Source organism: Sitophilus oryzae, unplaced genomic scaffold (genome assembly GCF_002938485.1).
Source record: "Sitophilus oryzae breed Bouriz unplaced genomic scaffold, Soryzae_2.0 scaffold_1111_pilon_pilon, whole genome shotgun sequence".
NCBI classification, from domain to species: Eukaryota; Metazoa; Arthropoda; class Insecta; order Coleoptera; family Curculionidae; genus Sitophilus; species Sitophilus oryzae.
The window spans coordinates 446,554-462,467 of NW_022145740.1; the positions used below are offsets into that span (position 1 = coordinate 446,554).

The window sequence follows — 15,914 nt, forward strand, 5'->3', positions numbered from 1 at the left end:
GTGGTTGGTGAAGGTGGCGGGCTCTCCGGCAGTGGCGGCGACGCTGGGTGGGATTTGGTCTCGGTCGGATATTTGGTGGCTGCGATATGTAAAGCCGAGCGTGTTGAGAATGTTGTCCACGACGCGGCGGACTGCGGCGAGCAACTCCGCGTTGCGATAACCGTAGATCCAGGGATTGAACGCGCTACTGGACAGGATGGGAAACGCTAAGTAAATTGATATCCAGGTTCTAAGGATGATGAAAATAAATAAGTGTATTTAAGCTATTTCAAAGTAATTTAGTTTCAAAATATTCCAAATTGCATTAACAGAGTACTGAGGTATACTAATATGTTATGAATGGATTCTGAATGAGTGCTTGTTTCTTAGAATGTTGTACCAAAAAATGTAATACAGGATTTAATTAATTTAATACCATTTTTCCTTGTTCATTGCGACAACAGGACATGATATACAAATAAAAACACAAACTTCCCTTTCAGTTTTATTTATAAAAACATATATTTGTTACTGGAAGAACCCTAATACTGATAAAAACTTTACTCTGTAACTTTCAAAATAACACATCTGGCAATTAACAAAAATATGTTATACATCATATATGCGATTATTCAAATGGTACAATTCATAAACTCTCTTTTTAAACTCTGTAACTTTGAGTTGATCCCATTCATTTACAGTACAACCGTACCAATATTCCTATAAAACGCTAGACCCGTGTTTCATGACGGGACTCGAACCTTTAACTATCAGAACGTCCGATCCTCTGATCATTGCCAAACTCTCAACCATACTCCTGCTGCTTTTCAGCAACAACCTAGGTGCCTCGCACGGTAATATAATCTTCGGGTTACTGTTACAAAACATCTTTTGGCTTTCTGCGCTGGACAGTACGCTCGAACTCTCCGGTCTGGCCATAGGAACTAAGAGAAAGTCTCCTTCCGATTTCCAGCATATGCCTTCCAGTTGGACGTGGTTGATGAAGGTGGCGGGCTCTCCGGCAATGGTGGCGACGCTGGGTGGAATTTGGTCTCGGTCGGATATTTGGTTGCTGCGATATGTGAAGCCGAGCGTGTTGAGAATGTCGTCCACGACGCAGCGGACTGCGGCTCGCAACTCGGCGTTGCGATAACCGTAGATCCAGGGGTTGAACGCGCTACTGGATAGGATGGGAAGCGCTAGGTAGATGGATATCCAGGACGTGAGGATGATGAAAATAAATAAATGTTTTTAAGCCATTTCAACGTAAATTAGTTTCAAAATATTCCAAATTGCATTAACAGAGTACTGAGATATACTAATATGTTATGAATGGATTCTGAATGAGTGCTTGTTTCCTAGAATGTTGTAACAAAATGTGTAATACAGGATTTAATAAATTTAATACCATTTTTCCTTGTTCATTAGGTCATCAGGACATGATATGCAAATAAAAAAACACAAGCTTCTCTTTCAGTTTTATTTATAAAAACATATATTTGTTACGGGAAGAACCCTAATACTGATAAAAACTTTACTCTGTAACTTTCAAAATAACACATCTGGCAATTAACAAAAATATGTTATACATCATATATGCGATTATTCAAATCGTACAATTCATAAACTCTCTTTTTAAACTCTCTAACTTTGATTTGATCCCATTCATTTTCAGTATAACCGTACCAATATTCCTATAAAACGCTAGACCCGTGCTTCATTACGGGACTAGAACCTTTAACTATCAGAACGTCCGATCCTCTGATCATCGCTAAACTCTCAACCATACTCCTGCTGCTTTTCAGCAACAACCTAGGTGTCTCGCACGGTAATATAATCTTCGGGTTACTGTTACAAAACATCTTTTGGCTTTCTGCGCTGGACAGGACACCCGAACTCTCCGGCCTGGCCATAGGAACTAAGAGAAAGTCTCCTTCCGATTTCCAGCACATGCCGTCCCGTTGGACGTGGTTGATGAAGGTGGCGGGCTCTCCGGCAGTGGCGGCGACGCTGGGTGGGATTTGGTCTCGGTCGGATATTTGGTGGCTGCGATATGTGAAGCCGAGCGTGTTGAGGATGTCGTCCACGACGCGGCGGACTGCGGCTCGCAGTTCCGCGTTGCGATAACCGTAGATCCAGGGGTTGAACGCGCTACTGGATAGGATGGGAAGCGCTAGATAGATTGATATCCAGGACGTGAGTATGTTGGTTTCGAAAAAGACGTCGGTCAGCATGCAGATCTGTAACAAAGAGAAGCATATATTAATAATAGCACGCAAATCTGAGACAGACTGGTATTTTGTTTCTTTGCATTTAGAAACAGGGGCTGCTGAAAACGGTAACATCTTGGACACACTTGCAGAAAATTTTTCGAAACATTTCCTCAAAAATTTTGATTCCGCATCGAAACATTTCGGGAAACGGCTAGTGCAACCACATTGGAAACACATGTAATAAAGCCATATAAAATATATAGGTTTCGAAAATGTTTCCTATTTGTGGCATACCGTTTCCATTTTGTGTCAAAAAACAGAGACACGATTATTAGAATGACACGATTACCTAAAATGTGTCCAAAATGCTACTTGGACCCTTTTGTATTATTCCAATAATAAAAGTAGTGTAATATAATGAGCTTTATATAGTCTGATAAACAATAAATCATATGTGAATATTAAACATATTTTTTTAAATGGAACAGTAAGATTTATAACAATGGTTAAATTGCGCTCTTAATAAAGTAGTAAAACGTGTAAACATTAAGCTCGGTTATATTATGAACTATCTATTAAAAGCCGTGTTAAAAGGCTATAATAAAGGTATTATTCTCACGTGTTCAGTAAATGCTTTATGTTACGTTCATAAATTCTATATTGCTTTCCGTCTTTTATCTAGAGAGATAACTTGAAAATGACTGTGCTGAATAGACTGCAAAACAATTAAGCAACTGAAAATGATTCAATTAAAAAACTATTTCTTTTCGAATTTCTACCACTAAAATTTAGAAAACTTAAACATTTCTAGAAAGGGCAGTATTATCTGATCTGTAAATGAAGAACAATCGTAAAGGATGCTAACTTAAACTTGTACAGTGTGTCGTATTTTCGTGTGTTTACTGTGTTTCATGGGGATTCTCCTTTATGAGAGAGGCACAAAAATGGCGGTTTTTAAATTAGTGTGTTGTAGCATTTTCATTTTCCAAATGCTACTTTGTTTTATTATAGACGGTATTTTATTATTGTATCGATATTCTTTTTACATTTCTACAACGCTTAAATTTCGGAACGCTCTCTATCGAAAATATTGGATCGTACCCTGGTGTATCGACAAAACGGGAAACGTCAAAATCGTCACCTCGGATTTGGCCGTTGTCGAGGTCACCGTGCCATTTTTGAGAATAAATTTATTTGGCTGGTATTTTTCACAATATGGGAAAAATATTGTGATTTTGTTGTCCCATAGATGGATGGAGATCCCATATAGTTTTTGATTGTTGAGATATTAATGGATCTATAGTTTTGGTAAGATTTTCTTTGACATTCCATTCGGTAGAAAAAACCTTCACATGCCTTTCTTTTAGATTCCAGTTTTTTGATGAGAAGTGTCCAGCCCTCATTTGAGAAGAAATGTTAAATAATTATTGATTGTGTGCCTTCACAATGAGGTAAATTAATACCTTCGTAAATTTTTCGAGTTTTTTAAAATGTAAGGTTAACTAATACCGTGCATTTCTTTTTAGGTTTTTCTACGTATTTTTCTACAGATTTTTCTACGTATTTTTCTACAGATTTTTCTACGTATTTTTCTCAACGTTTTTCTTTGGATTTTTCTTCAAGTATTTCTAGACATTTTTCTAGACGTTTTTCTGCAAGTTGTTCTGCATATTTTTCTAGAAATTTGTGCCAAGTTTTTCCACAAGTTTTTCTTACGTGTTCAGTCACCGAAGTAATCAGTAGCAGCCTGTTCGGTTAGATTTCACCCCGCACCCCTCTGAGAAGAAGTTGGATGCTGTGATTGTTTTGTATTATTAAGAAGATCCTTTTTTTAGTATAATTTGGTATACAAGGCCAGTATATTTTTTTTATAGTAAACTAAACTTTTATTAATTGGATTTTAAATAATCATTAGTGTGTTAAGAAATTAACTATTCTTAACATTTTATATTTAACCGGTTAAGTACTTGCCTTCAGCATTACTTTATCGTTTAATTTATAAAATTTAACGTTCTGTTATATTTTATATTTTTTTAACACTTTAAGTATTTGCCTTCAGCATTGCTTAAATTTTATTTGTATTTGATTATTAAAATAATCATGTTATATTGAATGATTATCCAGATTCAACATCTATTTATGTTAACCTTTTATATCATTACGATCTTTGACCTGTAAGGGCAATCTTGGGTACAGATTTTAATCTTTTTCCCTTCAACTATATATAAACAAAAAGGTTCATGAATCTTCGTAATAAGTCAAGTCAAATTTAAATATTTATTATTCGAATATAACCAAGACCGTCTATAAAAAGTAGTCCTTTTATATTATAATTGTTTGAATAATATTTGAAAAGATATAATTTGATTTTAAACAAGTTTTAAGATAGAGTTTCTTAAATATAATTCTTGTATATTAATGTACATAACTGCTGTGCCGAATAGGTACCGAATATTTCTAACAAGTAATAAATCTTATTTTTTTGGGTATTTGAATTGTTTCATTGGTTGATCCAGTTTCTCAAAATATTTAATACTATACTAATTTTAGTTTGAAAAAAAAATATTTAAAATTTTTGGACGAAAAAACTACCTGTCAAAAAATTTGTATAGCCTAAAAGTTAAATTAGTGTTTACCACAGCCACTGTGACATAAAGAGAAGACATGTGGCTATCTATTTCAAAAATTAAATTGTTCAAATGTCATAAAATAATGGCGGTAGCTGTCATGGAATTGTGCGATTAAAAATTATCATAAATCATTTTTTTCAATTGGAAACCCACTTTTTTTATTTCACTAATGAAAAAGTTTTTCAATTCGTTACTTTTTAACTATACATGTTCATAAACCTAAAATAAATCGTTTTTAAGTTATTTAAAATAAGAAATTTGCTGTCAACTTCCGGTACTTCCGGAAGTGCAGCCATATTGAAAATATTTTTAATCGATAGATCTCGTTGTGAAACTATGATGTGCAAAAAATCTCCGAGATTGATGTTGTAGTTCTCTAGAAACTTCTAATGCACGCTCAGTCTGGAACACCCTGTATATGTTACAGTAAAAGTTGCAAATCAGTGATTACAAGTACGAGTAAAAGCTCACATTCACTGATTTGCAAATAACAGCTATTTTTGAAACCAACTTTTACTAGTGAATGCTAGCATTCCATGGACGATAGCAGTGAGTTTGAAAGATTCACTTAGCGCGGTTGCCATATGTTGTAAAATATAAGAATAAGTTGAATAATAAGCAATATAAAGATAACATTAAATTGGGATAAACCAAAGAATATACTTAGCTAGAAAAAGAATGGACTTACTGAACAATGGTCCCACAGAAGTGGCGCCATCTATTGAGTAGGGCTTGTTTTAAATGGATCGAAACGCGGGCTTTTTAAATGAGCGTATTTATTGAATTTTACTCTAAAATAATTAAATTTGATTATTAAATCTTATTTTTTACACAAATTCAACAATACTAATAACAAGTATCGTTTTGATGTGAAAAAATAAGATTTAACAGTATAATTTATACAATTAAATAAAAATAAAGCGGAACATGTGTAAACATTATTTATTATTTAAAGTTTTTATTTATAATTCAAATATTTAAACATCGTTTATTATAATAAAACAAGACCAACGTAATACGCCCAAAGTTTTGTAAATTGAGTAAATATAAATAGGTACTTAAATGATAACATAATAAAAGATTTACATTATATTTTTAGAGCCACAAACAAAAGGAATTGTCTAATTAAAACACATATATATGTTCCCGTCATCCCTTCGTGGGACATAGGGCTTCTAAGAGATGTTTCCATCTGATCCTATTCTGAGCTGTCTGTTTGATCTCTCCCCATGTTTTCCCGACCTCTTGGGCTTCAGACGTTACTGTTCTTCTCCAGGTATTCCTTGCTCTTCCCCTGGCACGTCTTCCCTGTGGATTCCATTCAAGTGCCTGTCTAGCGATATCTCTGTGGGGTCTGCGCAAAATGTGCCCAATCCAGCCCCACTTTCTTTTCTTAATTTCGATATCTATTCGATTTTGTGATGTTCCTCTCCACAGTTCTTCGTTGTTAATTTGATTGGGCCAGAAAATTCTCAATATTCTTCGAAGACACTTGTTAACAAACACCTGTAGGCGATCCATGAGACCACGCGTAACCTTTCATGTTTCGCATCCATAAAGCAAAATAGATTTGACATTGCTATTGAAGAGCTGGACTTTAGTTTTTTTACTATATATAGAGGAGTTCCACACAGGTGTAAGCATGCCAAAAGCTCTTTGTGCCTTCAAAATCCTTTCCTCTATATCTTTCTCTGTGCCCCCATCGCTGTGAACCATATTTCCCAGGTACTGAAATTCATCAACTCTTTCGATGGCTCGATTGGAGAGGTATAGATCTTGCTTGTTGGGAGTATTTGACCTCATTTCTTTGGTTTTCGCCACGTTGATTTGAAATTAAAACACATACCTATAACAAATTATAGTTTGAAAAACGTTTTGATCAAAGAATATACCTAGCTAGAAAAAGAATGGACTCTGCCATACTGAAAAATGGTCCTACAGAAGTGGTGCCATCTATTATTAAAATAAGATTTAACAGTATAATTTATATAATTATTAAATAAAATTAAAGCCAAACATGTGAAATAGTATTTATTATTTAAAGTTTTTATTTATAAGTCAAATATTTAAACATCGTTTATTATAATAAAACAAGACCAACGTAATACGTCCAAAGTTTTGTAAATGGAGTAAATATAAATAGGTACTTAAATGATGGCAAAAATAAAAGACTTACATTATATTTTTAGGGCCACAAAAAAAAGGATTTGTCTAATTAAAACACATATAACAAATTATAGTTTAAAAAACATTTTGATAATCATCAAAAATCATTTATTTGATAATATGATTGGCGCTATGACAACGACAATATTTTTTGAGAATTTGACAATAATATGACAATGGCCGTTGGAAACTATGGAAACTACAAAAAAATTCTGATTTAACGCCATCTGGCAATAACTAGTAGCAACTTCTTAACCTAAAAATTAATTGCACTACCACCTAGTGGCTAGGGCTGGAACTATTTTATTTGAGATTTCCGTGGAAACGGTGGAACCGCTTTTGCTATTTCACTTTCCCGCCCCTGGTTTTGATAATATTATGATTGGCGCTATGACAACGACAACATTCATAGGACAATATTTTTTGAGAATTTGACAATAGTATGACAATGGCCTTTGGAAACTATGGAAACTACAAAAAAATTCTGATTTAACGCCATCTGGCAATAACTAGTAGCAACTTCTTAACCTAAAAATTAATTGCACTACCACCTAGCGCCTGAGGCTGGAACTATTTTATTTGAAATTTCCGTGGAAACGGTGGAACCGCTTTTGCTATTTCACTTTCCCGCCCCTGGGATAAACGTTGACAACGTTGACAGACATCTGGCGTAAATTCGCTTTGTTTTTTGTGGTTATGTATAATTGTTTTTTATCGTTGTAAAAAGTGCTGTGCGGTCTTTTCCCAATGGAAGAAATTTTTTGAAAAATTAAGGTAAACTAGGCACTCGCAATTAATGTAATAGTGCTTTTTTTCATTTTTGCAATATAATGAAGTCATACCAAAAGTTAAGCATGCAAGAGAAAAGATATTAAGGAACCTAGTGACTATGAACTTATTAAACGTTTTGATATGCTTGAAGTAGCGGGTCTGAAAAAAACGAATAACTCCCGTTGAAGAAGATTCGGGCATACTTTATTTTGTCCACGATGAAGAACTTTACTAAAAAAAGCTTGCACCACTAAGTAATCTTGTGTTTATGAATGATTTTTTTTTAATTGTTTTGGACACTTTACAATGTTTACTATGTTTTCCCTTTTAATATATAGGAGGTTATAGTATGTCGTTATTTTCTATAATTTTTATTGTATCCAAGTGAATTACTAACTTGGCTATAAAAAAAAAGAATGTAAAGAGTAAATGGGAGCCTAATCCCCAATTTGCAACATAGTCGCCCAGGATTATGGATTTAATCTAGGGCAGCCTACAATATTTTATCCTTTGTGTCTTTCTCATATTATTTAATATCTATTCACAAATAAGCATCAAAATCAAATTCAATACCTTAAACCGAGTAAACAAAAATATGTTTACGGAATGTATATAAATTACTCGGAAATAAATAAAGGTGCATTTCAATAGCACCGAATTGCTTTTTATAGTTTTCATTTAGAAATAGATTCTGATATTAATTTAGAGCAAACATATATTTCCTTTTATGTTATGGATTGAATATTATCCTCAAATTAGGCATTCGGTTAAAGTAGGCCATTGCATTTAAAAAAAAATTTTTTTTTCAATTGGATGTTTTCTTAAAAAGGTATTTCTTTATTTTAATTACTAGCGTGTACCAGCGACTTCGCTCACGTCGATTTAATCAATTGTAATGGTGATGATAAAGCAAAGCAAGAATTTCCATTAACATACAAACTGGATAAAATTTTCTCACATTTATGTCAGCATGAGAAAAAACAATATGGCGATTACAGTTGAGGGTTGGAACCTTTGGTGTTACACAGCAAAATAAAATTACACTAAATCACCACAATACACCAAAACACTTTTACTTTTACACTGGACGCGCGTTTCGCTAACCATGTTAACATCATCAGCAGATGATTATAAACTTTTTGTATGTATGAAGTTTATAATCATCTGCTGATGATGCTAACATGGTTAGCGAAACAGGCGTCCAGTGTAAAAGTAAAAGTGTTTTGGTGTATTGTGATGATTTAGTGTAATTTTATTTTGCAATATGGCGATATTATTATATAACTTGGTAATATTTGAGGGGTAGTTTCATCTCGTTGGAATTTGACTTTCGAAAAATCCGTTTGCCAGGAATAAGCTTTTTACGTCAAGCAGTTTAAGCAGAATCGTGGTTAAGAAATTACCCAACTTTTTGGAACACCCTGTATGATTTTTTAAAAAATTTCAAAATATGTAAAAAACCAAATAAATTATGCTTGTCCAAGCGTTTTCCCGAAAGACTAACCGTTTTTTAAATAATAAATATTGTAATATTTGAGGGGCGTTTTCACCCTCTTGCAATCTGTTTGCACAGTCAATCCGTTTGCCAAAAATCAGCTTTAAACGTCAAGCAGTTTAAGCAGAATCGTGATTACTCAATAGTCATATTTTATGAAACACCCTGTATAAATTTATGAAAAATCTTAAAATATGTAAAACAACAAAATAAAATATAAGTGTTTAAGAGTTTTTCCGAAAAACTCACCGGTTTTTAAATAAAAAATATTGTAATATTTGAGGGATGGTTTCACCCCCTTAGAATTCGAGTTTCGAAAAATCCCTTCTTATCGAACCTCTACACCCTAGAATCAACCTGTATGCCAAAATTGAGCTTCTTACGTTGAGTGGTTTGAGCAGGATCGTGATTAATCAGTGAGTCAGTTACTTTATATTAGTATAGATATGTTATGATTTCAGTATGGTAACAAATTGTGAACAGCGCTATTGTTTATGAAGCTGAGTTATGTACTATTAATACTCCAGGAACATTTTTTGGAACAAAATTTGGTAGGAGAATTTTATAGAGATGAAGAAAAAGATATGAGTGAAAATTTATTTATTTTAAATAAAAATATTTTAATATTTGAGGGATAGTTTCACCCCGTTAGAATTCGAGTTCCGAAAAATCCCTTCTTATCGAACCTCTACACCCTAAAGTCAATCTGTTTTCCAAAAATCAGCTTTTTACGTCAAGCGCTTTAAGCAGGATCGTGATTAATCAATGACCAGATTTTTCGAAACACCCTGTATACATTTTTAAAAAATCTTAAAATATGTAAAAAACAAAATAAAATATACGTATTTAAGCGTTTTTTCGGAAACTTGACAGTTTTTTAAATAAAAAATATTGTAATATTTGAGGGGTTGTTTCACCCTCTTGGAATTGAAATTTCGAAAAATCCCTTCTTATCGAACCTCTACACCCTAGAATCAACCTGTATGCCAAAATTGAGCTTCTTACGTTGAGTGGTTTGAGCAGGATCGTGATTAATCAGTATGTTAGTCACTTAAGGATTTTATATATTAGTATAGATTATTAACTACATTTTTTTACAGTTGACGGTTGGAACCTTTGGTGTTACACAGCAAAATAAAACACTAAATCACCACAATACACCAAAACACTTTTACTTTTACACTGGACGCGCGTTTTGCTAACCATGTTAGCATCATCAGCAGATGATTATAAACAATAACACGTTTATAATCATCTGCTGATGATGCTAACATGGTTAGCGAAACGCGCGTATAGTGTAAAAGTAAAAGTGTTTTGGTGTATTGTGGTGATTTAGTGTTTTATTTTGCTACATTTTTTTCCAAAATCAGGCGAGGACAAAAATATTACAATATATTTAGAGTGGACTTTCCGTTTGAATACTCTGTATATGACCATACATAATAATAATTTTTCTTCAAATTTGATTAGTAGATAGTGAATGGTTAAAATATGGCTTAATTGCCAAATTTTGAAAAAATTGTTTCATCTGTATATCCGGAACGACTTCCCCTAGGAGATGCAAGACCTTGTCATTGGTGGGGAAGCTCCTGGTCAGGTGCTGGGGGGAATCCCCTCTAGCACTTGGCTTGGTCTAAGAAGCATCTCACTCATCGTCTTGTCCCTGACTGTAGTGTCGTGGCCAAGGAATTGCACCAAGACATATAACGATACCGGGCGGGGCTACGGACAGCCTCAACCTTGGGGCACCCCATTGTATTTTACCCCTTACTTCTACATGCGGGGCTCTGTAGAAGTGGACCGACTGTCCCTAGCGACTCATAGGAACACTATGATATATACTACGATAATAATAGTAATAAAAACATCACCGGTGAAGCTGTGGGGAAACCCCCTAGCGACACTGGGAACAGTAACAATGAAAGTTCCAAGGGGCCAAACCCAAAGAGAACTACAGGAGAGGTGGTTCACACTTGCGTGAGACCATCCTACGCAAGTGGCATACAAGCTACCACCTCCTCCAAGGGTCGGGAGCCTACCTCCTACCTCTAAACCCAACAGGCGACACAAGCTACCGTTTAGTCTACCCGGCCTGGGTCGTAGCTCCTCGACTGTGAGGGACACGGGTCTCCGTAGGAAGTCCTGGGACTGTATGATGAGTTATAACTCAAGAAAGGGGGACACAATAGATCTCTAAGGTCGCAGAGATTAACCCCCCTCCCACTTATTCTAATTCTAATTCTAATATCCGGAATGAAGAATTTTAGGACATAAATATATACGAATTTGTTTACTTTTTTTGACCACCCTGTATAGAGGTCATATATTTAGTTAAATTGATTGCACAAATTAATAGCTTTTTAAGAAAAAATTATTTTAGTTGTAAGAAAATTTACTTAAATCGTGCAAACTATGGTTAACTTCCGCATTTGTCGAAATGACATAAAATTTTTCAATGAAAAAATACCTACTTAATGTCAAAATGTATTTTTCATACCTTACATATAAAATTGTTTGTTTATACATTGCTCTTATATAGTTTTTCCAAACAAAACCAAACTAACTTACTACTAATAGCAGACCTTATCTTTAAAGAAAATCTAAACTTAAGTTGAGTAAAATGCTATACAGGGTGTCAAACCAAAAATAAGTGCAAATATTTTAACAGGTAGTATATTTCGGCCTCAGAAACACGCCTAAGAGGTATTTAAAAAAAAATTGAAAATTTGGAATTTTTTGAAAAAAAATTTGGAATTTTTTTTTATTTTAAGTTAAAAAACATAATTTCTTGATAATATCGGAACATAGGTAGTAGCTTAAATTTACATGAAAGAAAATCCAAAAAAGATCCAGTGGTTCTCAAAATTTGAGCAAAAAATGATTTTTTTGGAAATTTTCGAAGCAAAATAACTCGGTTATTTGAGAGTTATTTGAAAAACGGTAAAGAGAAAACATGTTTCTTTTGACCAGATCTACCACCTCTTAAAATATTTGCACTTATTTCTGGGACACCCTGTATATAGGAATCATAGTTTGCATCACGTATGTAATTTTTTTTTAAACTAAATTTAACATTTGAACACTGTAAACTCGAGTGTAAACGATTGTTTTTAAAAAGTTGTTAATTATTGTTATTTTTTTTTATAATCTATAACTTTTAAATATGACATTAAATTTACCTATACCATATAGTATGAAAAATAAATTTGATGTAAAAATCTAAATAAAAATTGAGTAAAAACGGTGACAAATATATATTTTTCTCTTGCGTTTACTTTCAGAGTTATCCTGAAATCACGAGCTAGCACATTAAAGTGAGGCATCTAATAACCTAATTAGGGTACACGATATCATTTGCCCTATAATGGTTATTTTTAATGGAGGAATTTATTCCCATTGGAATGGAAATACATGCCTACCTACAAACATTTCTGTCGTCGCATTAAACCCAACATTTCAGTTAAAAGGGTGTCTGTAGGTTTATATGCTAGAAGTCATTAGTGCGCTAGATATCATAAATAAAGTTCAAAAAAGCCTCGCCTTTAATTGAACAAGAATTTCAAAAAGGTATATTTTTATCTGTACTGAGTGGAAATTTAAACATTAATAACATACTTTTGGAACAAGTCCATATATATAAATAAATACTTAGGACATGAGATCGGTATTAGAAGGGATATTTGATTAAGTTGCGACTATTTAGTTGGAAAAGTGAAAACAATGCATACATATAAAGTCGATCGGCCGACTATTTGATTGCATGTGGGCGCGGCTCCATAAGGATGTATTGGTTACAAATATTCAACTAAATAGTCGGCTGATTGCAAAATTAACTGTCAGCGCATAGCCTAAGGCTACGATACGTACCATACAACTGGTACAACATACATGAACTGGATGGCATGTGTCCATCAGCAGTTTGCCATTAGCTGAAGAAGTATGATTCTTGAGTTGGGGGTATAAATTCATTAATAAATAACAATATTATTTCCAAAAAAAAATATATTAAAACCGAATTGTAACGAGAAAACTTTCCTACATTGGGTTCTTTTGAACTGGATGACATGATGTGTCCATCAGCAGATTACCATTAGCGGAAGAAGTATGATTCTTGAGTTGGGGCGTATACATTAAATATTAAATAACATTATTATCATCAAAAGAATATACTAAAACCGAATTATAACGAGAAAACTTTCCTGGACTGGGTTCTTTTGAACTGGATGGCATGTGTCCATAAGCAGTTTACCATTAGCTGAAGAAGTATGATTCTTGTGTTGGGGTGTATAAATTCATTTTAAATAACATCATTATCATCAAAGGAATGTATTAAAACAGAATTATAACGAAAATACTTTCCTGGACTGGGTCCTTTTGAACTGGATGGCATGTGTCCATCAGCAGTTTACCATTAGCTGAAGAAGTATGATTCTTCGGCTGGGGGGTATAAATTAATTATTAAATAACATTATTATCATCAAAAGAATATATTAAAACCGAATTATAACGAGGAAACTTTCCTGGACTGGGTCCTTTCGAACTGGATGGAATGTGTCCATCAGCAGTTTACCATTAGCTGAAGAAGTATGATTCTTCGGCTGTGGGGTATAAATTAATTATTAAATAACATTATTATCATCAAAAGAATATATTAAAACCGAATTATAACAAGGAAACTTTCCTGGACTGGATCCTTTCGAACTGGATGGAATGTGTCCATCAGCAGTTTACCATTAGCTGAAGAAGTATGATTCTTCGGTTGGGGGGTACAAATTCATTATTAAATAACATTATTATCATCAAAAGAATATATTAAAACCGAATTTTAACGAGGAAACTTTCCTGGACAGGGTCCTTTCGAACTGGATGGAATGTGTCCATCAGCAGTTTACCATTAGCTGAAGAAGTATGATTCTTCGGCTGTGGGGTATAAATTAATTATTAAATAACATTATTATCATCAAAAAAATATATTAAAACCGAATTATAACGAGGAAACTTTCCTGGACTGGGTCCTTTCGAACTGGATGGAATGTGTCCATCAGCAGTTTACCATTAGCTGAAGAAGTATGATTCTTCGGTTGGGGGGTTCAAATTCATTATTAAATAGCATTATTATCATCAAAAGAATGTATTAAAACCGAATTATAACGAGAAAACTTTCCTGGACTGGGTTCCTTTGAACTGGATGGCATGTGTCCATCAGCAGTTTACCATTAGCTGAAGAAGTATGATTCTTGAGTTGGGGCGTATAAATTCATTATTAAGTAACATTATTATCATCAAAAGAATATATTAAAACCGAATTATAACGAGAAAACTTTCTTGTACTGGGTCCTTTTGAACTGGATGGCATGTGTCCATCAGAAGTTTACCATTAGCTGAAGAAGTATGATTCTTGGTTTATAGGGGGTATAAATTCATTATTAAATAACATTATTATAATCAAAACGCTTCATATAGAAATATGTAATAATTATTTTTATTCAGATATGCGATAATTGTTTTGAGTACTCTATTTAAATATATGGGGACAGCCTGTATATTCATCCAATAAAGTTGTTTTGATTCCAAAAATATGTAGTAGTTCTGTGTACACGGAATATTGGGACGCCGTTTATTATTTGATTATTAAACATAACGCTCTCTCTTTTCCTTTGTTTTTTTTTAAACATGGATATGCCCGCAAAATGTATATAATTTTATATAAGCGAACATCCCTTTGCAACGTTTGCATTTATTATTTACATTACGATGACCCCGTAGTAAAAAGAACACGTGGCTAAAACACGTGCATATTTAAACGGTTTATTGATTTCGAGAGCGCTAATACCGAAGGGGATGTATGTCAGTTGTCTAGTAGAATATGTAAATGTTGTTGACGTATGATATTTAGCAAGAAAAACTATTTAAAGCATACGAGCCATAACAATTGTTATTTAAATATACAGGGTGCTTCAAAAACATGTTCCCCTCGTAGAATTATGATTTATTTTTCATATTAACATAGGTCCGATTCTGTTTTATTTCGTAGTTACGGGGGGTTAAATTATTCATCTTTTTTTGATTTATTATAATTTTCTGGCAAGTGTTCTTAGCAATTCGAATGAAATATATGCGCAACTGACTTTTTTCTTTTGCGGGCAAAATTGTAACAGTTAAATGCCGATTAAAAGTTGTCTCTTGATATTTTATCGATTTCGGTCTCCTTGATGAGATAAACGCAATTTAATTAATTTGGCTCAATTCAATTCTAATAGCAACCTTTAAAAAAATGTAATGTCATGAATTTGCCAAAATATTAAATAAGTAGGTACTCATTGATTCCTCATCAAAAAATATAAAAAAAGTTCCTTTAAACATATGTAGATGTTACAATAAACGTCCTATGATCTAAGATGTTCTATAAACACACATGGATGTCAAAACGTTTAAAAAATAGACCATTTGTAATTATCTTAAATACTGCAAAATAAAAACACTAAATCACCACAATACACCAAAACACTTTTACTTTTACACTGGACGCGCGTTTCGCTAACCATGTTAGCATCATCAGCAGATGATTATAAACTAAAGTACAATCTACAAGTTGAGCGTTTATATACTCGCCCAGTGGGTACCGAGTAGGCGTGGCAAAATCTAGCCATCTGAGTCAGA

General features: G+C 33.5%; 1 protein-coding gene across 2 annotated transcripts in view; it reads right to left on the reverse strand.

Moving 5' to 3' along the window:
• Nucleotides 1–1,526: 1,526 nt before the first annotated feature.
• LOC115881777 (adenosine receptor A2b-like) overlaps nt 1,527–15,914 on the reverse strand; it is a 169,596-nt gene continuing 155,208 nt past the window's right edge. For both annotated transcript variants that reach the window (XM_030899425.1, XM_030899433.1), the window contains exon 4: nt 1,527–2,219. In XM_030899425.1, the coding sequence (XP_030755285.1) occupies nt 1,674–2,219 (546 nt within the window). In that variant the 3' untranslated portion in view covers nt 1,527–1,673. The remainder of the gene's footprint in view (nt 2,220–15,914) is intronic.